We start from the raw sequence: 26,984 nt of genomic DNA, 5'->3' as shown, positions 1-26,984 counted from the left end.
TTTTCACTCACTGGCTTTTACCAACAATTGTTTGCTGATTCCTCTTAAAGAAACTGATTGTCTTCCACTAAACATTCTTTCAGCTGGAAAATGTTACTAGATAAGAGTGATGGTCCTAATTAAATACATAAGGTCACTATTTTATTGTCTGTTCCCAGGATTAAACCTTTAGGATCCTTTGAAGAACATTTCTACTTGGTATATATCTGTATCATCTGTAAATGTTGTTGTATTCATTTGCATTTGAATTTACTTAAGTGTTCTTTGTGTTGTCAGGTATCTGTTTTTTCTGCAAGTCAAGCAAGACATCCTACAGGGCAGGCTCCCTGTAACATTTGAAGAGGCCGTGGACCTTTGTGGATATGCTGTGCAATGTGAGTCCTGTCTCTCCTCTCCTGGTAGTGTGACATTCCCCTTGAGAAGCATTTGGTGACTGTGTGTGTAGTCAAACATAGCTGTGCAGACTGTGTCACTGCCTTGACTCTGGGCCTGTCAGTCCTTCTCCACAAGCTGATATTTAGTATGCTATTTAATTACATATGCCAGTATATATACTGTAGATATAGACAGGATTATGAGGGCAACCTTTGAGTGTCGTCATTACACCTTCAAAAGGAGATATGTGTTGTTCTGTCTGGGGCTTTAATGTTTCATATGTGGTTTAAAGAGCAGTTCCACCCTGGAGTGTTGTGTATTGTTTCTACATCAGGGATCACAGGAAGTAGTACTTCAGTCAGGTCATCTCAACTATTGTTGGAAATCGGTTGAAATCTCACAATTGATGATTGCTTCATTACCAATGAGAAATCATCGAAAAAAATTGGTTAGCGTCATTTCTCAGATTTTCCGTTTGGTCACTGCAACCAATCTTCGATTATTTCAATTAATCGGAACACCACTAATATCAACTTGTCATTTGTTTGTTTCACAGATCGTCTTCCAGTTGAATATCGATAGTTTCCCTGGGCAAATTTTAATATGTCTTCATATGATCAAATATCAAATATTAGATGTGACTTTTGGATTGGAAGTGGAAACTGGTAGCAAATACTCAGCCAGTCTCAGATGTGTAGAACCTTAATGCTGAAACTATATAAAACCTTTCATAATCTGATCCTGGCTAGAAAATGACTCCAGTGAAGATGGTGTTTGGATTATTTCTAAACTGATTAGAGATGAAGTGTGTCAGCCTGCTGTGATGGGCGCATGAGCACCAATACTGGGATGGCAAGGATCATGTTTAACAAAGTGATTGTTGTTTGGCGGATCGTTGGGGGTGGGGGGTTGTTGTTGTTTGTTTCAGGGGGTTCAGAAAATGACTGAAGACCACACTGAAGTTAACGTTCTGCTTAAACGGAACCGGGGTGTGTGTGCACGTGTGTGTGTGTGTGTGTGTGTGCGTCTGTGTGCGTGTGTGTGTGTGTGTGTGTCAGGGGGTTCAAAACCCTCTCTCTTCTTTCTTTCTTCCCTTCCCCTTTCTTCTTTCTTTCTTCTTCCTCCTCTTCCTCACCCGATTCCCCCCTGTTAATTCTGTTACTTTGAAACACCATTCGTGAACTCTGCCCCCTCCCCCCTCCTCCTCCCTCCCAACTCTCTCTCTCCCTCTCCCTCTCCCTTCAGAAATTCCTAGATCCGCCTATGTTGCTGGAACTCATATGCTTTAACACAGTAAAGTAGGCTGAAGTGCTTACGTGCCTGGCCATAAGTATTCATGATTGGTGACGTTATGCACATGAAGGGAGGTGGCAAATTCAAAATGGCATAGTGTGATAAAGCTTCAAAGTCTTACCTCAGTATTTCGCAGGTGACAGGGTCCAATACAAGTCTCAACAATATTCTACACATACACATGCTTTTTGCCTCCATTCACAACTACACATTTGTTATAAAAGTCAGAAATCTGTTTACTCCAGTAATTAGCACCTGAAGTTCCTCCATTTCTGACACCACAATCTGCATTGTTTCAAGTTCACTTCCTCATTGACACTTGTTTTTTAGCCATCCATCATTTAAATCCTTCCAAAATTTGATTTTCTTCTGCCAGTTCTCTCACTGAATGTTCAGATTTTATTTTCATTAAAGTTGTTTGTAATATTCCCCATTGATACTTGATGTTTGTTTTTCTGCCACCTGATGAACATTATTCAATCATAATCAGTGAACAAGTTTCTCCGTCTGCTTTGCTGTTTGTTTTGTACTGACTAGTTGCTTGATGTCTAACTACACTATTTATAATAGACTAAGATTTGTCCATTTCTGGTGAACCCCGCCGTGGTATTGCTGGAATATTGCTAAAAGCGGCGTAAAACTAAACTCACTCACTCACTAAGATTTGTCAACAACTGAACCATTTTTTAAGTCATCGTAAGTCTATGTTAAAGTGTGGGAGGTATGACTAGACTGTGATTGTCATCGTAAGTCTATGTTAAAGTGTAGAGGGTATGACTGGACTGTGGTTGTCATTGTAAGTCTATGTTAAAGTGTGGGAGGTATGACTGGACTGTGGTTGTCATTGTAAGTCTATGTTAAAGTGTGGGAGGTATGACTGGACTGTGATTGTCATTGTAAGTCTATGTTAAAGTGTTGGAGGTATGACTGGACTGTGATGGTCATCGTAAGTCTATGTTAAAGTGTGGTTGTGTGGTTGTCATTGTAAGTCTATGTTAAAGTGTAGAGGTATGACTGGACTGTGGTTGTCATTGTTAAAGTCTATGTGATAAAGTGTAGAGGGTATGACTGGACTGTTGTCATTGTCATTGTAAGTCTATGTTAAAGTGTTAAAGGTATGGGTATGACTGGACTGTGTTGTCATTGTAAGTCTATGTTAAAGTGTAGAGGGTATGACTGGAATGTGGTTGTCATTTTTGTCATTGTAAGTCTTTGTTAAAGTGTGGGAGGTATGACTGGACTGTGGTTGTCATCGTAAGTCTATGTTAAAGTGTAGAGGGTATGACTGGACTGTGGTTGTCATTGTAAGTCTATGTTAAAGTGTAGAGGGTATGACTGGACTGTGATTGTCATCGTAAGTCTATGTTAAAGTGTTGGAGGTATGACTGGAATGTGGTTGTCATTGTAAGTCTATGTTAAAGTGTAGAGGGTATGACTGGACTGTGATTGTCATTGTAAGTCTATGTTAACATGTAGGAGGTACGACTGGACTGTGATTGTCATCATAAGTCAATGTTAAAGTGTTGGAGGTACGACCGTGCTAATGTCACTTTGTGGCACGGTGCCCTGTTTCAGCTGACTCCACAACCGATACTGTATCACCCCATGTATTTAGTCATGCTCAGTTATCGACGGATGTCAGTGAGCATGTGGTATTTGTGCAATGTTAGCTTTGTTCATCAATTATAAAGAGAGCATAGCGGAGGTGCTGGGGTAACTCGGTACTCCTGCAGCATCAATGGACCTGGCTACTAGCTAATTACCAGGAATCTCTTTCTATGGTAATTAAAAAAAACTAAAAGTCATGAGATTGTCAGCGCAATGATGTTAATAAATAAAGAGGAATGTTTTATTAAAAGGAGCAATAATATTGATATTCTCAATGCTTTTAAAGTCGATTGCATGAAAACATGCCATTTTATCAAGAATGTGACATTATTTTGTAGTCTTGACTTGGAAAAGACACAGATCCTCTAACTTAATGGCTATGTGCCAGTATTGTTTGATAAGCTATATTCATGTTCTCTTGTCGAAACATACATAGATCACTTGCTTGACGTGACAAGTATCTGTGATAACTTATGGGAGAATTGTTGACTGACACAAAAAGTGTTTTATTATTGCCATATACATGTATGAAGAGACCAAATGTGTGCAGATATAGTTTAAGGTCACAATATGAGTACCAAGAAGCATTGACCCATTGTGATGAAATAAGTTGGATGTTTTGAAGAGTTCAGCAATGAACTGACATTGGCCATGATGGTACACTAAGCATCCTAGACAAGAGGCAGTCTGCCTTCCCAAAAGGAATGCAAATAAAGACATTTGTTGTTCCTGGTGATTTCTAATCAGACTGCATCAAAACCTTTGTAAACAATTCTCTTTGTCAATATTTGTTAATGGGTAGAAATAACTTGTAGAGACATAACTTACTTCTGTTATTATTGTTTTTATCATGACAGGGGCGGTGGGGTAGCCTAGTGGTTAAAGCGTTGACTCGTCACGCCAAAGACCCGGGTTCGAATCCCCACATGGGTACATTGTGTGAAGCCCATTTCTGGTGTCCCCCGCCGTGATGTTGCTGGAATATTGCTAAAAGCGGCGTTAAACCAAACTCAGTCAGTTATCATGACAGCACCTAGGATATTTGAGGGTACATAAGTCCCAAAACTTTCAAAGTAAAATGTAAATTTACCAAATTTTAAACGTAGTATCTTTGTTCTTTTAACTGCCGGCTAAATTTTCCTACAATCGCCAGCGGCTGAAGGGATGGTGTAAATCCAGCTAGGGTCCATGCAGGTAGCAAAAGTAATGTAAGTCCCCATGGTTCCTAGTATGGTGATCTACCTTCAGTTGTTGGCGATCTATAGCCAGTGTTTTATACTGTACTGTCCTCTTTAATTGAAATGTTTTAGCTTTGCTCGCTAGTTTTATTCATATCTGTGATTCTCTAGTATTTTTACTGTCCATCGTCGACAGGTTTTAATCTTCAAAACGTTTTCTCTTTATATTGTATAAATTGTTTTCGTCACGCGATATGGCTGAGATATTGCCGATGTGACGTTAAATATTAACTCACTCACTCACTCACCTAGGATATTTACAGGGAACCATGCTCCTTGAACGGACAGTAGATGTTACAAGAAGTGTAGTTCTTGAAATAAAGACATTAGACAAGGGATTAGTTTAACTATCAGCTGCTGGATGGAATAAAAAGTAAGTTGGCAGAATGACAGTGGGTGCTTTTAAGGACATCAATCCTACTGGTGCTGCCATTTTGCCAGGAACTGGGCCACCTTTAGTGTCAAGTCCAATCACCACTTGTCACTACACTTATTTCACTAGCCCTTTGAGACCCAAAACAAATTAGATTTCGGCTTTGAACATTTAGTCAGTGTTTTAGATGCATGTGGCCTGTAAAGCAGCAATTAGTTGTTTGTACATACTAGTGTTGGGAGTTGGTTAAAATCTTATAATTGATGATTGGTTCATAATAACCGATCAATCATCGAAAAAAAATTGGTTGGTGTAATTTTTCAGATTTTCCTATTCAGGTTGTTATTGCAGATAAGTATGACATGATAAAACTTGCTACTTTAAAGTGATGACTAATATATCATGAACATAAACTTCCTGGAGTCTTCACGAAATATTCAGTCATGACTTTTCAGTCAGTGAAGTTAGTATTCTAACAATTAAACATGTTTTCAGACCCTGACAGCTTCGAAGATATGTTCCATCATCAAGTGTTTCAAAGACTAAACCAGAAGTTCCAAAATCGTTTTAGTTCGATTATGAGAAAATGTGATTGATTGCTTGGTCGTTTAGTCACTGCGACCAATCTTCAATTATTTCAATTAATCGGAATACCACTAGTACATACAGTGGTAGTTACAAGGATAGTGTCTCTCTGCATACACTACTGTTGACAAGGATATTCAGGCATTCAGTTAGAGATGCTTGGCGATGTTTTATAGATGATAGGTGACGCATTCTGGTTTATTTCGTGTCATTTACCGGGGTAGTTAAAGTACAAATTTCCATGCACAGTTTTCTGTTTTGTAACATAATTTTTCAAAATTTAAAGTACAATAGCAACATAAATAACAAGGAGGTAATTATTGCAATGTGACCAGTTTAACACGTGCCATTGTTGGTTGTTTCAGCGGAACTAGGTGACTATGACTCCAACCACGCTACACATGGGTATGTGTCTGAGTTCTGCTTCGTCCAGAACCAAACAGAGGACATGGAGAACCGCATCAGTGCTGTACACAAGAGACTTGCGTGAGTTGGGTGGGGAGTCTGTCCTTGTAATTCTCAGGCAGAATGAATACTGTAAGAAATGTTTCTTAAATAGTTTGGATGTGTTGTTGAAGGCACCATTCATTCAGAATGTTGTTTGAGGTGTTGAGATTGAGGGCTTGATTGCAACAATTAATGCTGTATTTGATGGGTGACCATTAGTCTGTCTCACAGTCCCTGAACCACATTAATTTCCCTACTGCCAAGCTCTCTCTGCCGTGCTAAAGCCCTAAATAAAGCAAGTCTAGATTTCCTCAGGTTCTGAATCTCTGGTCTCCCTAGGGCTCCTTTTCAATATAAATGGGCTTGTTTGTTCCTATCAAAATTATATATATTCAGAGACTAAGCCTTAGTCTAGGTGACCATCTGTGAACACTGGCAGCTTCAGTGTTATGCACAACGTCACTCACCTTACTGCTGCTGGTGGGGTGAAGCTGGCCTAGTTGTCCAGGGCGTCTGAGCGGTGGGGTATGCTCTTCTTTGCTAATGTTTCGACATTCCTGGGGGTGTCGTAAACCAATACTCTGTCACTGTCTAAGACGTCATTATTCGATGGTTTCATTCCACATCGGTATTACTGGAATACTGTTCAAAGCAGCATTTAAGATCACACATTCAGTTATACCAATTCTTGCTGTTGGTATTGCTGCTGTAGGTGCCTGCTGTTGTGTTTGTGCCTGCTGTTGTGTGTGTGCCTGCTGCTGCTGTGGGTACCTGCTGTTGTGTTTGTGCCTGCTGTTTGTGCCTGCTGCTGCTGTGGTGTACCTGCTGTTGTGTTTGTGCCTGCTGCAGTGTTTTTGTGCCTGCTGTTGTGTTTGTGCCTGCTGCTGTTGTGCCTGCTGTTGTGTTTGTGCCTGCTGTGTGTGCCTGTGCCTGCTGCTGTTGTGTTTGTGCCTGCTGCTGCTGTGTTTGTGCCTGCTGCTGTTGTGTTTGTGCCTGCTGTTGTGTTTGTGCCTGCTGCTGTGTGTTTGTGCCTGCTGCTGTGTTTGTGCCTGCTGCTGTGTTTGTGCCTGTTGTGTGCCTGCCTGCTGTTGTGTTTGTGCCTGCTGCTGTGTTTGTGCCTGCTGTTGTGTTTGTGCCTGCTGTTGTGTGTGTGCCTGCTGCTGTTGTGTTTGTGCCTGCTGTTGTGTTTGTGCCTGCTGAGTGTGCCTCCTGCTGCTGTGTGTATGCCTGCTGCTGTGTTTGTGCCTGCTGCTGTTTGTGCCTGCTGTTGTGTGTATGCCTGCTGCTGTTGTGTGTGGCTGCTGTGTGTGCGCCTGCTGCTGTGTGTATGCCTGCTGCTGTGTGTGTGTGTGCCTACTGTGATGACAGTATGTTGGTATTGCAGTGGTCATGTCCCGGCTGTGGTGGAGTACAAGTATTTGGACAAGGTCAAGTGGCTGGAGATGTTTGGCGTGGACCTCCATCCAGTCCTGGTGAGTTCACTTCTCCCATCCACTGAACTTGGAGGTCAACCTATCATGTTCACTTGTCCCATCCATTACACCTGGAGGTCGACATGTCATGTTAACTTCTCCCATCCATTAAACCTGGAGATTGACCTGTCATGTTCACTTGTCCCATCCATTAAACCTGGAGATCGACCTGACATGTTCTCTTGTCCCTTCTATTAATCATGGAGGTCGACCTGACATGTTCACCTGTCCCATCCATTAATCCAGGAGGTCGACCTGTCATGTTCACTTGTCCCATCCATTAAACCTGGAGGTTGACCTGTCATGTTCACTTGTTCCATCCATTAAACCTGGAGGTCGACCTGTCATGTTCGCTTTTCTCATCCATTAAACCTGGAGGTCAACCTGACATTCACTTGTCCCATCCATTAAACCTGGAAGTCGACTTGACATGTTCACTTGTTCCATCTACTGTAAACGTACTTATTTTCGCGTGGTGCAATTTTCGCGGAATTGACATTTTAGACTACATCGCGCGGGCAATTATTCGCGCAATCAGTAATTGCCGGAACTGCCAGCTGTCTCTTTGGCCGTCACTAATAGCAGTGAAAACAAACAGTGGCTTAACCTGTCAGGCGGCGTTTATTACTTACTCACAGGAAATCCCTATCTGTGCGATATACTAGTACACAGTAACCCGTTTACTCCCGGAAGAGATGAAAAACACATCAGTATTATGTTCCGAATTCTGACTAATTAACTTATACTGTATATAAAGCTCTTTGTGATTTCAAACAAGCCGGGTTGTTGTGAATGAGATGATTGAGTGTTAGTGACTATTAAACTTCATGATGATACGTTTGTATCTAAATGAATAAATAAAATACTGCTGTATTATTTCTTTCCGAAGTCGTTTCATGGTAATCTGTTTTGTATTAAACCATCTGTCATGTGACCAATTTCCATGGCGCCACAACACACATTGCTGTTTTAAGCTAATTCGTGATGGGATTTGGCTCATTATTTAATTATGTTTTGGGAAATCCATTACAGCGACAGTTAAGTTTGATTCTTTATGCTACTATCAGTCGTCATTTTAAGATTCCGTAGATTTCTGTCTTCAAGCGTGATGTGTTATGGTAACAACTCAGGGCGAAGCGGCGTGGCTAGACTGAATGAATGACAGGTTTATTCATGAGTATAAATTTTAAGCTAAAATGTTTTCTTGTAGCGAAAAATAAAACGTCCGCGAAATATACTACGTTTACAGTACAGTATTAGATGTGGTGGTTGACCTGTCATGTTCGCTTTTCCCATCCATTAAACCTGGAGGTCACCCTGTCATGTTCACTTGTTCCATCCATTAAACCTGGAGGTCACCCTGTCATGTTCACTTGTCCCATCCATTAAACCTGGAAGTCGACCTGTCATGTTCGCTTTTACCATCCATTAAATCTGGAGGTCGACCTGTCATGTTCTCTTTTCTCATCCATTAAACCTGGAAGTCGCCCTGTCATGTTCACTTGTCCCATCCATTAAACCTGGAGGTCACCCTGTCATGTTCGCTTTTCTCATCCATTAAACGTGGAGGTCGCCCTGTCGTTTTCGCTTTTCCCATCCATTAAACCTGGAGGTCGCCCTGTCATGTTCGCTTTTCCCATCCATTAAACCTGGAGGTTGACCTGACATATTCACTTGTCCCATCCATTAAACCTGAAAGTCGACTTGACATGTTCACTTTTCTCATCCATTAAACCTGGAGGTCGCCCTGTCATGTTCGCTTTTCTCGTCCATTAAACCTGGAGGTCACCCTGTCATGCTCGCTTTTCTCATCCATTAAACCTGGAGGTCACCCTGTCATGTTCGCTTTTCTCATCCATTAAACGTGGAGGTCGCCCTGTCGTGTTCACTTTTCCCATCCATTAAACCTGGAGGTCGCCCTGTCATGTTCGCTTTTCCCATCCATTAAACCTGGAGGTCGACTTGACATGTTCACTTTTCTCATCCATTAAACCTGCAGGTCGCCCTGTGATGTTCGCTTTTCCCATCCATTAAACCTGGAGGTTGACCTGTCATGTTCACTTTTCTTATCCATTAAACCTGGAGGTCACCCTGTCATGTTCGCTTTTCTCATCCATTAAACGTGGAGGTCGCCCTGTTGTGTTCACTTTTCTCATCCATTAAACCTGGAGGTCGCCCTGTCATGTTCGCTTTTCCCATCCATTAAACCTGGAGGTTGACCTGACATATTCACTTGTCCCATCCATTAAACCTGGAAGTCGACTTGACATGTTCACTTGTCCCTTCCATTAAACCTGGAGGTCGCCCTGTCATGTTCGCTTGTCCCATCCATTAAACCTGGAGGTTGACCTGACATGTTCACTTGTCCCATCCATTAAACCTGGAGGTCGACCTGTCATGTTCACTTGTCCCATCCATTAAACCTGGAGGTTGACCTGACATGTTCACTTGTCCCATCCATTAAACCTGGAAGTCGACTTGACATATTCACTTGTCCCATCCATTAAACCTGGAAGTCGACTTGACATGTTCACTTGTCCCATCCATTAAACCTGGAGGTTGACCTGACATATTCACTTGTCCCATCCATTAAACCTGGAGGTCGACTTGACATGTTCACTTGTCCCATCCATTAAACCTGGAAGTCGACTTGACATGTTCACTTGTCCCATCCATTAAACCTGGAAGTCGACTTGACATGTTCACTTGTCCCATCCATTAAACCTGGAAGTCGACTTGACATGTTCACTTGTCCCATCCATTAAACCTGGAAGTCGACTTGACATGTTCACTTGTCCCATCCATTAAACCTGGAGGTCGACTTGACATGTTCACTTGTTCCATCCATTAAACCTGGAGGTCGACTTGACATGTTCACTTATTCCATCCATTAAACCTGGAGGTCGACTTGACATGTTCACTTGTCCCTTCCAAGCAAGTTTGTTCACTTATCCTTACCAACATAGACAACAGGTTGACCTTCTGATTCACAATATGTAGAGGTCGACTACCTTCAAGTTCATTCCATTCACAATATGTAGAGGTTCACTACCGTCAGGTTCATTCCATTCACTATAAGTAGAGGTCCACTACCGTCAGGTTCATTCCATTCACTATAAGTAGAGGTCCACTACCGTCAAGTTCATTCCATTCACAATAAGTAGAGGTCCACTACCATCAAGTTCATTCCATTCACAATATGTAGAGGTCCACTACCGACAAGTTCATTCCATTCACAATAAGTAGAGGTCCACTACCTTCAACTTCATTCCATTCACAATAAGTAGAGGTCCACTACCGTTAAGTTCATTCCATTCACAATAAGTAGAAGTCCACTACCTTCAACTTCATTCCATTCACTATAAGTAGGGGCGGTGGGGTAGCCTAGTGGTTAAAGCGTTGGCTCGTCACGCGAAAGACCCGGGTTCGAATCCCCACATGGGTACAATGTTTGAAGCCCATTTCTGGTGTCCCCCGCCGTGATGTTGCTGGAATATTGCTAAAAGCGGCGTAAAACCAAAACTCAGTCAGTCAGTCACTATTAGTAGAGGTCCACTACCTTCAACTTCATTCCATTCACAATAAGGATAGGTCCACTACCTTCAACTTCATTCCATTCACAATAAGTAGAGGTCCACTACCTTCAACTTCATTCCATTCACAATATGTAGACCTCCAGCCATGATCAGCCCCGAACTTTCTAACATGAAGTAGGGAAGTTTGTTTCCCTGGACTTCCCTCCCTGCCATCACTGCCACACCACTATCACCTAATGATTACTCTACAGAGTGAAATAGTCACTGGTCTTTTTTCTGCAGCGACCGTACAAGTCAAAAAAGGTAGGCAAGGCAACGGGCACTAATGGTGCACATATTCCAGCTCACTTATACCTAGATTAATACTAAAGATAGATAGGTTTCTGAACTTTCAGAAGATAGTAAAGACATTGGGATTATATGTGCACAGGCCAGTCTGGACATGAGTATATCAAGTACATATACTCATGTATATGAAGTACATATACTCATGGTTATGCTCTAACTGCACTCAAGGGTTCTTTGTACATACTGGCAGCTGTAGTTTGTCTTGTTCGTTCAGGCTAGTCTACTGTAACTTAATCTCTTAAACTTAAACTTAAATTTTTTGTGGGAATTTCATTCTCTCTTTTCTTTAATGGGATTTTTTTTTTTTCTTTGCTTTTTTTGCTGCTCATATAAGCCCAAATTTTTCACAAAGCTTTCATATTTCTTAGACGCCCCATATAGAGTTATGCTTTTAACTCCCCTAGGTCTCTATGCTTTACTGAAATAGAGAACACTGACATTTTCGTCACTTCGCTTACTTACGATTAATTATTACAGTCTATATATTTACTCTATTTTACAGTTGTGGTACAATGTAAGTACCAATACATGCAGGTACTGCTCAGGTTTTATCCTGTCATTGAAATTGCTTTGCAATATATATGTTATTATTTTTATTGCTAATTTTAATGCTTTCTCTTGATAACAGATTTGTGATGATATGTGTTGTTAGATGTCATAGTCCGTCAGTGGGACCTGCTACCACCTGATTGTAATGTCTGATCACAAGAATATTCTATAGTCCGTTTGGGTTCAAATGAAAACGGTGAATGATGATATATCTCGAAATAGGGATAAGTGCACAAAACATGGTGCTGAAACCTCTGTACCCAACAGGATCTGAAATCTGACGTTTTATGTTCGATCGGGGAAAAAGTTGTTTTAGAAACCATCATGTAATATTGTGCTATTTTCACTCTTCACACTGAGGGGTGACAAACGGCTGGTGGAACAAACGGCTGGTGGAACAGCACCAGCACACATTCAGGTGCAGCGAGGTGAGATGACCCCAGCTTGTCTGGTGCTTTTCCATCAGCTTTTTGTCACCCCCGGTGTGAAGCATGAAAATAGCTCAGTATTACATGATAGTTTCTTAAACAACTTTTCGATCAAAAAACGTCAGGACTATGTGTCTTATTTATGTTTTTGCACTTATCCCAATTTCGAGATATTTAATCATTTGTTGTTCTCATTTGAACCCAAACGGAATATAGCTGTGAGTTCTCACAGGGTTCACCAACAAGGTAAACCATGTCTTTGTAACAATGGGGATCATGGTGACGATGTCCCTGGGTTGCTACCACATTTACCCAGATACTGCCCAAGTAGTGCTTGGGGTTGCCAACATAGAGGCTTCCACATGACTGACCATATCTCCTTGTGTCTTTCTTGCAGGGAGAAGGCAATATAGAGTACTTCCTTGGCTTGACTCCCACAGGAATTGTTGTATATAAGAATAAGTCAAAGATAGGAAATTATTTCTGGTAAGTTGAAAACTCACATTTTAATGACTTTTCTTGCAAGAAATAATGTTTGTTTTGTTTATTCTTGTTTGGGTATTGATAAGCATGTTAATGTAGTCTTGTCTAGCAAAGACACTGTACACTCAGGATATTGCATCCAGGAAATGGTTCTGCCAACAAGAAGTTTGCATGAAAATATCAGTACAGTTCATGCATTTTCTTCTTTTCTTTTTCCAGGCCAAGAATTATAAAGGTCACTTTCAAAGGAAAAATATTCATCATCAGGGTCAAAGACAAAAATGTGAGTATAACTAGGTATTGTACATCTTTGAAAAACCATCAGGTCTGATTGTCTCAGCGCTATATTATTTGTTGGTATAGAATTCACTTGGCAAACTAACACATTCAGGACAATGGATGCATTGCCTCAGCAAGAGTGGACAGTTGTATTTGGTTTGTCTGGTCTCAGGAAGAGGTTATGGTATTGCGTATCACGCAAGGTGACAAGTGACATAAAAGAGGGATATAGCGGATGCTCAGTGAGTGAAATGGCCACTGTGGTTCTTGGTTCAACAGAGAAAGAGGCCCCTTGCACTTCAAGCACTAACTTGTGAGGATTGCTGGCTGCAAGGTGTGACTGACTCATGTTCCCAGACAGGGTGAACCATTGCTCCTGATGACCTTCAGTCAGTGCTTTGCCACAATATGTTCAGGCAGCCTAGGTTGTGACGTTCCCAGACAGGGTGAACCATTGCTCCTGATGACCTTCAGTCAGTGCTTTGCCACAATATGTTCAGGCAGCCTATGGTTGTGACGTTCCCAGACAGGGTGAACCATTGCTCCTGATGACCTTCAGTCAGTGCTTTGCCACAATATGTTCAGGCAGCCTAGGTTGTGACGTTCCCAGACAGGGTGAACCATTGCTCCTGATGACCTTCAGTCAGTGCTTTGACACAATATGTTCAGGCAGCCTATGGTTGTGATGTTCCCAGACAGGGTGAACCATTGCTCCTGATGACCTTCAGTCAGTGCTTTGACACAATATGTTCAGGCAGCCTAGGTTGTGACGTTCCCAGACAGGGTGAACCATTGCTCCTGATGACCTTCAGTCAGTGCTTTGACACAATATGTTCAGGCAGCCTATGGTTGTGATGTTCCCAGACAGGGTGAACCATTGCTCCTGATGACCTTCAGTCAGTGCTTTGCCACAATATGTTCAGGCAGCCTATGGTTGTGATGTTCCCAGACAGGGTGAACCATTGCTCCTGATGACCTTCAGTCAGTGCTTTGCCACAATATGTTCAGGCAGCCTAGGTTGTGGTGATAATGCTGACCGCAACAAAACATCACCCACTATATTAGAACGATTATAGATTTGACCATTCTATGTCTTTGTTTCAGAGTGATGAGCACACGTACGCATTTGAGCTTCCCACAAAGACGAGCTGTAAACATCTATGGAAGTGCTGTGTGGAGCATCATGCGTTCTTCAGGTGAGTGGTATCCAGACTCGTCTGTTCACACCAATATGCATGTCCTGACTGATAGTAACTTGTGTTGAATTTTGAAATAACTCTCTTTGAATGTGTGTTTCTACATTTTTCTATTAACTTTTTGTAACGGAACTTTACTAATTAATATCAGCATGTGAACATCCTCGTTTCACTGTCATCTCTTTGTAATAAACCATGTTTTATTTGGAATAACAAAATTCCCCAGCAAATTACTTGTCTGGGCGAAGTGTGTCAGTGTTATTCAGTTTCATCTGTCTGTTGTTCAGAATGCTAAGTTATCAAGCATTGCTCTCCTGGTTTTGTAAAACAAATCTTATCTGATATTTAAAGTGAATATTTCATGTTCATGTTTGAATGTAGGGCAAAATACTTTACGATCAATGAGTTGAAAGCTTTTCACTTGAACCGAAGACCAAACACATTTGTGTTGTTGTCAGATCAGTTAACCATAAGATTTCCCAATGAAGGAAACTGAACATGCATTATGTCTGTTTCTAAGTATATTTGACAAAATATATGTCTATCCATATCAGTGTTCAAAATTAAGCATGAATGTCCTCAGACCTCTTGATGTTAAAGAGATATGGAGGGTTCATATATTCAGATACTATTGCAGTAAACTTGTGGACACCAGAACACTCTTCATTTTGAACACTGCATATTCACTATTCAACTGTAAGATTATAAAATCAGCAGAATCATTTTTGATTTTGAGTTAATGCACGCTTTTTGAGAGAAGATTTTATTTTTTTTAAAAAGATAATAAGTGATGTCCTTTCAATCACTTAAAATGTGAGTGGAAGTATTTTGCCCTGTCATGTGTTACTAGCTTTTCATTATGTTCATTGTTTATATCTAATCACCAACAAATGGAGAAAACTGTTGCATACTTTACAGATTTATGTCATTTCTCCTATTTGCTATGTAGATACAGCAGCTCAGTGTCTCAAAAGCCTTTTGCATCCCTTTGTGGCCAGTCCACTGATCTCGGTATTGAATATGTTCCACCTATTTTCATGTGTGTGGATTTCCCTGCACCACAATGAAGCAGTTTTCTCCATTTACATGTCTAATCCTGCATTGGAAATGTATCTGTGTTTTAATGTTACAAGAGTTTCTTTTGATCAAAGTTTTATCAATCAGTTCTTTTTTTTGTTAAATTGTGTAAAAGTTTTGAGCACGGATACATTTTAGTGCTTCCCTTCCCTCACCACTCACATGTGTCGTGTATTCTCATTGGTCAGACTAAACCAGGTCGCAGATCCTTTATCTAGGGCAGGCAAATTGTTTAGATCCGGGTCAAAACATCGACTCAGGTAAGGCAATCACTCTCAGGTGGCAGTTGTGCCTACCCCCAACCCAGCCAGATGCTATCAGCCAGCTAATGTTCCTCACTGTGTTGGCTTAACTTTGATACTTTGGAATTATTGTGAACATTTTGTTTGATTTTATCAACATTTCAGCCAATGAAAACACTTCAAAGTATTATTGATCTGATTATGGAAATTTATGGGGAGTATGGTGTAGGGTTTTGTGAAAGTTTCTTTGTGAAAATGATATTATCAGAGAGCTGACTGAAATCAACAATTGTTTTAATGCAGGTGAGAAAAAAATGATTGGCGTTATCAAAGAGATCAAACTACAGTGACACAATAAGTGAAGAATGTTGTAATATGTTTTTGTATATATGTGGATATGATTCCAAGGTGGTGTATAAGTAATGTTGAAACAATGTAGAACAAGGTTCCAAAGTTAGATTGAACCAGAGACCTTTGACAGTATGGTTGGATCAAGTATGAGAACAAATTTGTTCAGTAGATCATAGAAGTTATATGTTAACATACATAGAGTAGAGGACCTTAATGGTGCATGAGTAATGATAACGATTTTACAATGATGGGTGAGATATACTCCGTAACACCTTCCTTACTATTGCAGAGATGTAGAAACAAAGACAAACATTTCAGGAATGCATGTAGTTAAGCCCAACGCCAATAGTAGGTTAGGTCGTCAGAAATTTATTTCTCAATTTAGGCCCAACAAGAAAAAATAAGTTTAAGCTTTGTACTTGCATTCCAGTTAGTATGTATGGGTGTTCTGTCTTGTTGGATGTATGTTTGAAAGTTGAGAAAAACTGTTAAGTGTTAAAGGCTACAGGAAGTAGATATATTACTTCACAATGGGATAATAAAAGTAGAAGCAATATATTAACTTCCACAGAGTATATGATAGTAGAAACAATGTACTCACTACCATAGGGTATATGATAGTAGAAACAATGTACTCACTACCATAGGGTATATGATAGTAGAAACAATGTACTCACTACCATAGGGTATATGAAAGTAGAAACAATGTACTCACTACCATAGGGTATATGATAGTAGAAACAATGTACTCACTACCATAGGGTATATGATAGTAGAAACAATGTACTCACTACCATAGGGTATATGATAGTAGAAACAATGTACTCACTACCATAGGGTATATGATAGTAGAAACAATGTACTCACTACCATAGGGTATATGAAAGTAGAAACAATGTATTCACTACCATAGGGTATATGATAGTAGAAACAATGTACTCACTACCATAGGGTATATGATAGTAGAAACAATGTACTCACTACCATAGGGTATATGATAGTAGAAACAATGTACTCACTACCATAGGGTATATGATAGTAGAAACAATGTACTCACTACCATAGGGTATATGATAGTAGAAACAATGTACTCACTACCATAGGGTATATGAAAGTAGAAACAATGTACTCACTACCATAGGGTATATGAAAGTAGAAACAATGTATTCACTACCATAGGGTATATGATAGTAGAAACAATGTACTCACTACCATAGGGTATATGATAGTAGAAACAATGTACTCACTACCATAGGGTATATGATAGTAGAAACAATGTACTCACTACCATAGGGTATATGAAAGTAGAAACAATGTATTCACAACCATGGGGAAAGTATAAGTAGAAAAATGTATTCACTACCACAGGGCATATAAAAGTAGAAATGGCATATTCACTTCCCCAGGGTATGTGAAAGTAGAAACGACATATTCACTTCCACAGGGTATATGAAAGTAGAAACGACATATTCACTTCCACAGGGTATATGAAAGTAGAAACAACATATTCACTTCCACAGGGTATATGAAAGTAGAAACGACATATTCACTTCCACAGGGTATATGAAAGTAGAAACAACATATTCACAACTACTAGGTATATGAAAGTAGAAACGACATATTCACTTCCACAGGGTATATGAAAGTAGAAACGACATATTCACAACTACTAGGTATATGAAAGTAGAAACGACATATCACTTCCACAGGGTATGTGAAAGTAGAAATGACATATTCACAACTACCCGGTATATATGAAGAGTAGAGAAGCGACATATTCCTTCCACGAGGTATATGAAAGTAGAAACGACATATTTACTTCCACAGGGTATATGAAAGTAGAAACGACATATTCACTTCCACAGGGTATATGAAAGTAGAAACGACATATTCACTTCCACAGGGTATATGAAAGTAGAAACGACATGTTCACTTCCACAGGGTATATGAAAGTAGAAACGACATGTTCACTTCCACAGGGTGTATGAAAGTAGAAACGACATATTCACAACTACTAGGTATATGAAAGAAAAACCGACATATTCACAACTACTAGGTATATGAATGTAGAAACGACATATTCACTTCCACAGGGTGTATGAAAGAAGAAACATTTTAATCACTAATGTAGGATATTTGAAAAAGAGATGATATGTTAAGTAAATAGAGACAATTTGTCCAGTGCAATAGGGTATTTTGAAGTAAAACAATATGTGTTCAGAAAGTAGACATATTGTAGCTTTGAGTGCATCCTTTTCATCACTTCTGGCTCCTCGCCTCGTGTGTGCAGTCATGGCTTCCAGTTATATAGCCTGCAGCTTGTGCATCATCTCAGTGAAGCAGTTCAGTCCATCTTGTTCATAGCATCTGTTTTGTACATTAATGTACCCATATTGTCTGTTGTGTGTAATGTTTACCTATTTTGTCACAAATATTTTATGAAATACATACGTATTGGCTTATGTAATTATTTAACTGAATTTTGATCACTTTTATATTAAAACCTAGCCAATTGAATATTTTACACAGAACTGACAGAAAATGTTATGTGATGAGAATGATATTCCTGTGACCTCTTTGAGCAATGATTTCTCCCTGTGTGCAGTGGTCGCACGGAGAGGCAGTCACAGCGGGACGACTACAGTCGCCAACAGCCAAACGTTCTGCGGATACCCAGTAGACGACAACAACGCAGGATACAGTCCGAGTCAAGACTTAATGGTGAGGGACTAAATTACCAGTATCACCCACTCAAAATATATACGTGAAAAACAAATACATGACTGCCTACAAAACTGTATGGGAATACCCTGCAGACCTGAATAGTGTATCTAAGCCATGTCTTGTGAGATATTCCTCTGTCTGTCATATGTTCCTGTCTGTTGTTAGATGTTCCTTTGTCAGATGTTGCTGTTAGCTGTTCCTATCTGTTGTCATCTGTTCCTATCTGTTGTCATCTGTTGCTGTTAGCTGTTCCTGTCTGTTGTCATCTGTTATCAAAGAGATCAAACTACAGTGACACAATAAGTGAAGAATGTTGTAATATGTTTTTGTATATATGTGGATATGATTCCAAGGTGGTGTATAAGTAATGTTGAAACAATGTAGAACAAGGTTCCAAAGTTTTTGTTGTCAGCTGTTCATGTCTGCTGTCAGCTGTTCCTGTTGTCAGATATCTGTCATCTGTTCCTGTCTGTTGTCATCTGTTCCTGTCTGCTGTCATCTGTTCCTATCTGTTGTCATCTGTTGCTGTCATCTGTTCCTATCTGTTGTCATCTGTTCCTGTCTGCTGTCATCTGTTCCTATCTGTTGTCATCTGTTGCTGTTAGCTGTTCCTATCTGTTGTCAGCTGTTGCTGTTAGCTGTTCCTATATGTTGTCAGCTGTTGCTGTTAGCTGTTCCTATCTGTTGTCAGCTGTTCATGTCTGCTGTCAGATGTTCCTATCTGTTGTCATCTGTTCCTGTCTGCTGTCATCTGTTCCTATCTGTTGTCATCTGTTGCTGTCATCTGTTCCTATCTGTTGTCAGTTGTTCATGTCTGCTGTCAGATGTTCCTGTCTGTTGTCAGATGTTCATGCTGCTGTCAGCTGTTCCTGTTGTCAGATATCTGTCATCTGTTCCTGTCTGTTGTCATCTGTTCCTGTCTGTTGTCAGATGTTCGTGTTGTCAGTCATATATTCTTGTCTGCTGTCAGATGTTCTTGTCAGATATTCCTGTCTGTTGTCAGATATTCTGACATCAGTAGCATGTTTCTATGTCCTATTCCAATGTCAAATGTTCCTAGGTTTGTCAGATGTTCCTATGTCTGTTATCACATGTTCCTGTGTCTGTTATCCATGTTCCTGTATGTTATCACATGTTCCTATGTCTGTTATCACATGTTCCTGTATGTAATCACATGATCCAGTCTGTTATCACATGTTCCTATGTCTGTTATCACATGTTCCAATGTCTGTTATCATATGTTCCTGTCTGTTATCACATGTTCCTGTATGTTATCACATGATCCAGTCTGTTATCACATGTTCCTATGTCTGTTATCACATGTTCCTGTATGTTATCACATGATCCAGTCTGTTATCACATGTTCCTATGTCTGTTATCACATGTTCCTGTATGTTATCACATGATCCAGTCTGTTATCACATGTTCCTGTATGTTATCACATGATCCAGTCTGTTATCACATGCCTGTGCCTGTTGCTTGCAGCAGGTGGCAGTGGTGGCTATGGTGTGGAAGGAGGCACTGTCCTTACCATGGTGAAGCCAGAACCAGTGAAAGCGTGAGTACAAAGAATCCATGACCAAGTGTCTCCAGCCTGGAGTTGACCTCCTTTTAGCACAGCCACCTCTAACATTTCTTGTTGAAATTATAGCACAGAAATTATTGTTTTTGCAAGAAATTAAAACATTCCCAAATTTGTCTGCTTCTTTGACAGGGTCACTGAAGTTTTGTTTTACTGAGTGTTGCCTTATTGTGTTTGTACAGTCCCCGGCATCGAAGCCTCCCTGAGCTGCAGGGCAAGGAGTCCCCCACCAGTGTGAGGTCAGCCCCCTGGAAGACCAACTATGATGGGTGAGTAGAAGGGATCTGTTGCCTGGAGACAGGATGGCTGCCACAATCCCTTAGCCTCTTTCCAACTGAAGCATGGCTTTGCAAACAAAATACTTTTCACTGGCCTTGAATACACCACCCAGACATAAAGGCTGTACAGTTTCAAAAAGTACTTTGAAAAGGAGTGGCAGCCAGAAACTGAATCTGCCTTTAAATGGTGTTGACATTTGAAAAGAGTTCTCTTTTAAGGCCTTGAATTTGTCAACCAAAGTTAAGAGAATTCTTTCATGTTTCCTGACACTTCAGAATATAATTATTCTACTTTTGCCATCATGTATTTTCTCAGCGTAAAGACTTGTTTTGCCAGTGGTATTCTACCAGTATGTTGTTGTGGTAATTACACTAGTATCGTATTCAAAGGAATTCCATTGTGGTATATTTAGGCCACGTGGTACTTCAGGCCTTTACAGATTGTGATGTTGTTTTTTCTGTGATTCAGTGGACTGTACACATCAGGCAAAGACTCACCGTTGTCCACCCGCAGCGAGCGCCACATCTACAACCGCCAGGCCAGCGACAGCGAGAGTGGAGTCAGTCGCAGAAAGTAAGTTTACAAGGGGTGTCACGAATCGGTTCGGTTCGGTTCATCGAAAATCAAATTGATAGATGTACAATTCGATCTCGATTTCAAAGCATCCATTTCAATTCGATTCATACAGTACTTACATTCTAATACTGAGAGTTTGTTTCATCTTAAATCGTAAGAAATTATGTTGAAAATATACTGCTACAAGTGTGGCCAATGAGAGGGTATTCTCCACTGCCGGAGACATTGTAAGTGCCCAGAGGGCATGTCTTTCAAGTGAAAATTGCTTGCACAGAACATGATCATTCCAAATGACTTACAGTGACATTACAGTCACAATGAACACTTGACACCAGAGTTTGTGACTCAAACTTAATTTCATGATCACTTGTTCAGTGAGTATTTGTTGACAACTTGTCTTGACAGTGTTCTAATAGTGCATTGTGCCAATTTTCCAAAGTTTGCCAAATTAAACTGATATTACAACAAATTTTGACTTTGTCCTCAGCTTTGGTGAATCGAATCAAAATTAATTGAATCGAACGAATTGAATCGATAATCGTATCGAATCGAAGTGAGAGTGAATCGTGACACTCCTACTATTTACCTGCTGCAGTCACTCAGTGTCAGGCTTGACCAGTCCGCACTAACCACAGACCAAGTGACACCTCTCTTAAATAGTATTACCTGTACACAAACTCTTCCAGTGCTTTTTGCATGACTTCACAAAAATGGCGTATCCATATGTCGGAACTCTATGTTTGAATATTTTTAATTTATCGCCTGTGGCCAAATCTGTAGGAATTCAGGTTGGAATTGTTCCCCAGCAACCAATGTTTGCTGAAAGAAGCGACTGAATGGATCTGAGAGCCGGGCTCTTTGGCTGTGTGTCAACATTCCCACACAACATGCTGATACTGCCCATCACTGGTTCGTCTGGACAAGACGTGATTATAGTCTTCCTCCACAAGGATGGTGCCGCATTTAACAACAAACAAATTACATTTATCACTGCAGTTGCTTTGTGGCATCTCCGTCAGCAGTATGTTGTAGAGAGATGATATGTTACAGGTACTTCCCCAACAAACGAGGATCAGACAACGACAGCGAAGTGTCAGCCCCTCGCAGGAGAAGGTAAGACTCACTCTCTGTTCAACCTGCCAGAATATCAATATATATGGAAACAATAGTTAGTGTCTATTTACATATTGGTAACCCACATAGATTAAGTCAGAAAGTCTGTACACTGGTACAGATTCATAACTTCAAATGGTGACTGTATCCATTGGCATGCACAGGTTTTTAGTGGCAGGGCTCTTTTACCAGACGACCGCCTACGTGGTGTAGTGGTTAGAGCGTCTGCCCGGAGAGCGGAAGGTCGCAGGTTCGATCCCCGACCGCGTCATACCAAAAGACGTTAAAATATGGTACTTGTTGGTCCCTGTCTGGCGCTTCGGTATTAATGGGTACAACAAGGACTGGTCGGCTCGGAGTCAGTATAATGTGTCTGAGTGGGGTATTCATGCTTCACTGCGGCATGGTATCTCAGTGGGCTAGCACTATAAAACCAGCTCCAGTCTGGGCTAGTACAAGCAGCCGCACATACACATACACATACACACGCATGCACGTCATATGAGCGAAATATTCTCAAGCACGACGTTAAACCCAATTTCACCTCACCTCACCTCACCTCACCTCACCTCACCTCACCCAATCACCTCACCTCACCTCACCTCACCTCACCTCACCTCACCTCACCTCACCTCACCTCACCTCACCTCACCTCACCTCTTTTACCAGACATTGTGCTATGATGTTGTGTTGCTTCTTGGTTCCAGGCGAGAGATTGACAGTGGTAGTGAGTCTGATGTCTCCTACAGGAACGTCCTACAGAACCGCCGGAACCGTGTCTCCAACGACAGCAACATTCAAGGTGGACACATACCAATGTAAGTCAGTCTTTACCGTATGCCGCCTAGTGATCTGCATGGGGGTATATAGTCTTATGATAAAAAATTCACATTTTATATCTTATCATTTATATTTTAAGCTAGAGAATACCCCTCTCTTGATGCTGTACACAGTGTATAAAAATAGCCATGAAACCCTTGGGGTCTTTGTCATAACCTCATATTAAAAGTATGGGATCCTCCATGACCAGAGGGACGCCATTGAGACTAAACCATGTCAGCTGGGAAATGTGACCTCTTTGCAAACTGAATATATAACAGTTACTTTAGAAACTAGAAATAATTTACTGCTTTTCAATAAAAGTTAAAGTTTTCATATGACTGGTGTTATTCTGTCACAGCCGTTATTCTTTATCTTCGTTTTAGTTGTATTGTTGCTTGATTGGCATTTTAGAAGATGCTATTTGATGAACATAGAGATTTTTTCTGGGTTACATCTTCTTTTTAGGGCTTGAGTACAACGTTTCAGGTAAAACTCATTTTACCTGATGATGGGGCCAGAACCACCCCTGAAACGTTGTACTCAAGAATAAAAAGAAGATGTAACCCAGAAAAAATCTGTAAGTTGTATTGTAGTTGTGTCTGGAGCCCAGCCTGCTTTGTAATTGGGATCTCATTTCAGATTATATCCGTTTGCTGACAAAGAAAATCATCCAAATGGGTAAGAATTGATTTTGAATATTAATGATGTAAAAGTAAAAGTTTGTGTTGGAAGAATGTTCTTCAGAGGCAGAGTGTGTGTTCCTTCAGAGGCAGAGTGTGTGCTTGTATGGTTGTCCTGGATCAGAGAATGCCAGGTCTGGTTTTGACAAGATAGGTTGTTTTTGATACATGAGAATACATGAGTTCCTAAATACTGTAATTTTTCCTTATCCTGACTCATGCTCTTTTGCTTGTCTTCTTCTTCTTGCGAACATAGTGGAACACTTGTATCTCCTTATTTGAAGCTCCCTTCAAAATAAAATCACTAATTGGTACTCACCACGAGTTGCTCCCCTTTGCTTCCCCTGGCGGGAAAGGTGTCGCCACCCTCTGGCCATGTGCTTCACTCTCTCCTTCTTCGCCCAGTGAGCAGGATGTGAGAGCGCCTTGTGTCTCCTTACACACCATATCCTTTGATAATCTCTTAGTTTTACCTCTCATAGGTTACTATAGAGGTATAGCTAGTATCCTTTACTATTTGTATTGATTAATTATCGATTTCTACTGTTTATTCACGTGTGGTATTCGTGATTGTTCAGCTAGCTTTACGTTGATGAAAATCTGTACGATTTGTAGATTACGCTTTTCTGCCTCCTAACCACATGTAATATGCCCTAGTTGTTCTACTGCGTGTGCTTAATTCACGTTGCAGTTACTGCATTAATTTATCTCATTCTGCATTTAATAAATATCATCTTTGCGTCTTAAGACGTGCTGCAGATAGATCACGCAAACAAGGGCAAAACATGGCAGAGAGTCCAGATATTCCATCCAGTCAGCTGCTAGCGATCGACCCTCTCCGCCTGGTGTTCTGCTAGAGACCCCTGGCAGAGGAACGTGGACGCAGTCCGTTACCTCGAAGAAACGACCGCCTCCCCAGACATCTCGCCATTGCAGACCAAGTCTAAGAGGGCCTCATCGCTGCCTCAACGCAGATTGAGGACACCCAGGGCAGCGCAGACTTCCAAAGGGAAATCTACGAAGACAGCAAGAACTTTCTCAGCTGAGATCGTTCCAGCAGCAGAATTGGGCCTCTCTACGATGATCAGCCGATAATCATCCCCGACTTACGGCAGAAGAAGCGACCGGTGTCAGCGACTGTGACTTCTGCAGAGATCACCATGCAGCCTGATGCCTCTACACCGACGCCAGACGTCACTGATGTGAACCCCATCGCAGAAAAAGACACCGGCGACTTCGCCACAGATCATCCCAGAAGACATGATGCGGCAGATTATGAACATCATGGAGGACCACTACAAACTGCGCAAGCAGGGTCCGAGCCTTCGCGAAGGCTCCAACGTAGACAGCACCCCAGAGGCACCCCCCGTCAACGTAGCAGCCAAGACGATGTCACCTTCGCGAAGGAAGTCCCACACCACCTTGACGAAGGACCTAGATGTACAGCTCGGCGAAGGCCTTCGCTGCGGCGGAGAGATCATCACCATCTTCGATTTCATCTCTAGATATGGACTCAGACCATCAGACATCACGGAAGCCTTCGCTAAGGTCATATCATCGATCCCCGGACCGACGCAAAATGAAGCTTCACAAGGCATTCGCGAAGGACATATGATTCCAGATCTTCATCATCTAGAAGAACATCGAGGGACTGCCGAAGAGCTTCGCGAAGCTATCAACATTCACCTCACAAGTCTCCGAAAGATCATCCCATAGACGCGATCTCCACTTCGTTCATCACCAGGTCGATCACCCGTCAGATCTCCACATAGAAGCGGCACAAGTCAACTAGATCGCCACAAACCTCATCAGATATACAGACAGCTACACGCAGTCCCTAAGAGCATCTACAATTTGTTAATGATGATGGTTTTGAGGATGATGGAGGAATCATATTTTCTGATGCAGAGATACGGTATTGGATGGTCAATAACCTAGATCTTATATCACCATCTAAAAGTGGCAATACAGCGCAGACGTATTTGATGAAGGAAGATGATCCAGATGCAATCACTCTACCCCGATCGACCCGATTGCGGCAGTGCCACAGAATCTAGATGCAGCTTCCAGAAGCTACAAAGTTCAGATACCACATCTGCCCAACTTTCAAGCCAAGAAGTTCTCCACGATAACATGGACTCCTTCTACAAGGCTCCAGGACATCGATGAGAACTATAAGATCATCAGCGATGTAAAGAACAAGATTTACAAGATGGATGATCGCAAGTTGGCTCATATAGAAACCATGACGAGGCGTGATGTTCTTTGGGTTAAATAGATCTAGGACGATCAATGAGACTCTTATTACTAGATTCCGGATTCCACGACGGAAGATGATAGAATGATTTATTCTGCCTTACTTATGCAAAAGAAAGATCAGCAGTTTTAACGGATCATCTTACATCTGTTTCAGCAGCACTGACCTTAGCTCGTCGTCAAGGCCTCCTCGCCTCCTGTAATTGGGGAGAACTTTACAGCCCCACTTTATACAGCCCGTGGTCGACAACATCCATCTTTGACGGAGAAATCGACAAAGTCGCCAAGGAAGTCTCTATGGATTCCAGGGAAGTCCTTATGATTAGATCGATGGACACACTAGCCAGCGTCATTCGTCAGACTTCACAAAGATACTCAGGCAGATCTAAGTTCACGGGCCTACAAAGAGCAAGAGACAGGAAGATAGCCAGCTCTAGAGGTAAAGATTCTTTTAAAATTAAGCCCATATGGCAACTATAGAGGAGGATCAGGAAGAGGCAGGACACCCAGAGGTTCCCGCAATTATAGGCGCTGAATCACAGGTTCGAACGACTGGAGTCTTCCACCCCCAGCCGTTCCAGTACAGCCAGCTCAAGTGGGTGGACGCCTCCAACTACACTGGGAAAACTGGGGAATATTGCAAGACCCTTACGCCTCCAACATTCTTCAACACGGATTTTCAGTATCCTCTACAGGCCAAGCCTCCGCTGACAATCAAACCCCCCAAGTTCGATTTACAAGCGCAACAACTACCAAAGATAAGAGAGGCTGTTTCATCACTCCTATCCAAACAGGCCATAGAAGTAATAGATCAAGCAAACGTCGAACCAGGTTTCTACTCCCCAGTTTTCCTAGTTCCCAAGAAAAACTCCACGGAGAAATACAGACTCATCTACAACATGAGCTTTTTCAACAAGAACTATCTACGCAAACCACGAAGTTTCGCATGATACATTTACCTCAGTTACGCCAGATGATTCGGCCCTATGGACTACATGGGCAGCATAGATCTACAGGATGCCTACCTGCACATCCCCATTCATCCCGATTCCAGGAAATACCTACGATTTAC

General features: G+C 41.3%; 1 protein-coding gene across 2 annotated transcripts in view; it reads left to right on the top strand.

Annotated features, from left to right (window-relative positions):
- Window positions 1-26,984, top strand: part of LOC124271558 (band 4.1-like protein 4A) — a 112,933-nt gene that overhangs the window by 72,194 nt on the left and 13,755 nt on the right. Inside the window, exons 5-19 of one of the 2 annotated variants that reach the window (XM_046706697.1) lie at window positions 277-374; window positions 5,838-5,958; window positions 7,304-7,391; window positions 11,210-11,230; window positions 12,650-12,738; window positions 12,955-13,018; window positions 14,119-14,210; window positions 15,476-15,547; window positions 18,486-18,601; window positions 20,090-20,162; window positions 20,369-20,455; window positions 20,934-21,038; window positions 22,092-22,154; window positions 22,862-22,972; window positions 23,616-23,654. In XM_046706697.1, the coding sequence (XP_046562653.1) occupies window positions 277-374; window positions 5,838-5,958; window positions 7,304-7,391; window positions 11,210-11,230; window positions 12,650-12,738; window positions 12,955-13,018; window positions 14,119-14,210; window positions 15,476-15,547; window positions 18,486-18,601; window positions 20,090-20,162; window positions 20,369-20,455; window positions 20,934-21,038; window positions 22,092-22,154; window positions 22,862-22,972; window positions 23,616-23,654 (1,239 nt within the window). The remainder of the gene's footprint in view (window positions 1-276; window positions 375-5,837; window positions 5,959-7,303; window positions 7,392-11,209; window positions 11,231-12,649; window positions 12,739-12,954; window positions 13,019-14,118; window positions 14,211-15,475; window positions 15,548-18,485; window positions 18,602-20,089; window positions 20,163-20,368; window positions 20,456-20,933; window positions 21,039-22,091; window positions 22,155-22,861; window positions 22,973-23,615; window positions 23,655-26,984) is intronic. The other variant, XM_046706696.1, reaches the window with a different exon arrangement.

The sequence above is a fragment of the Haliotis rubra genome, unplaced genomic scaffold (assembly GCF_003918875.1).
Source record: "Haliotis rubra isolate DU_JTF1 unplaced genomic scaffold, ASM391887v1 Scf161, whole genome shotgun sequence".
NCBI classification, from domain to species: Eukaryota; Metazoa; Mollusca; class Gastropoda; order Lepetellida; family Haliotidae; genus Haliotis; species Haliotis rubra.
This window is presented reverse-complemented; position numbering and strand designations above follow the sequence as displayed.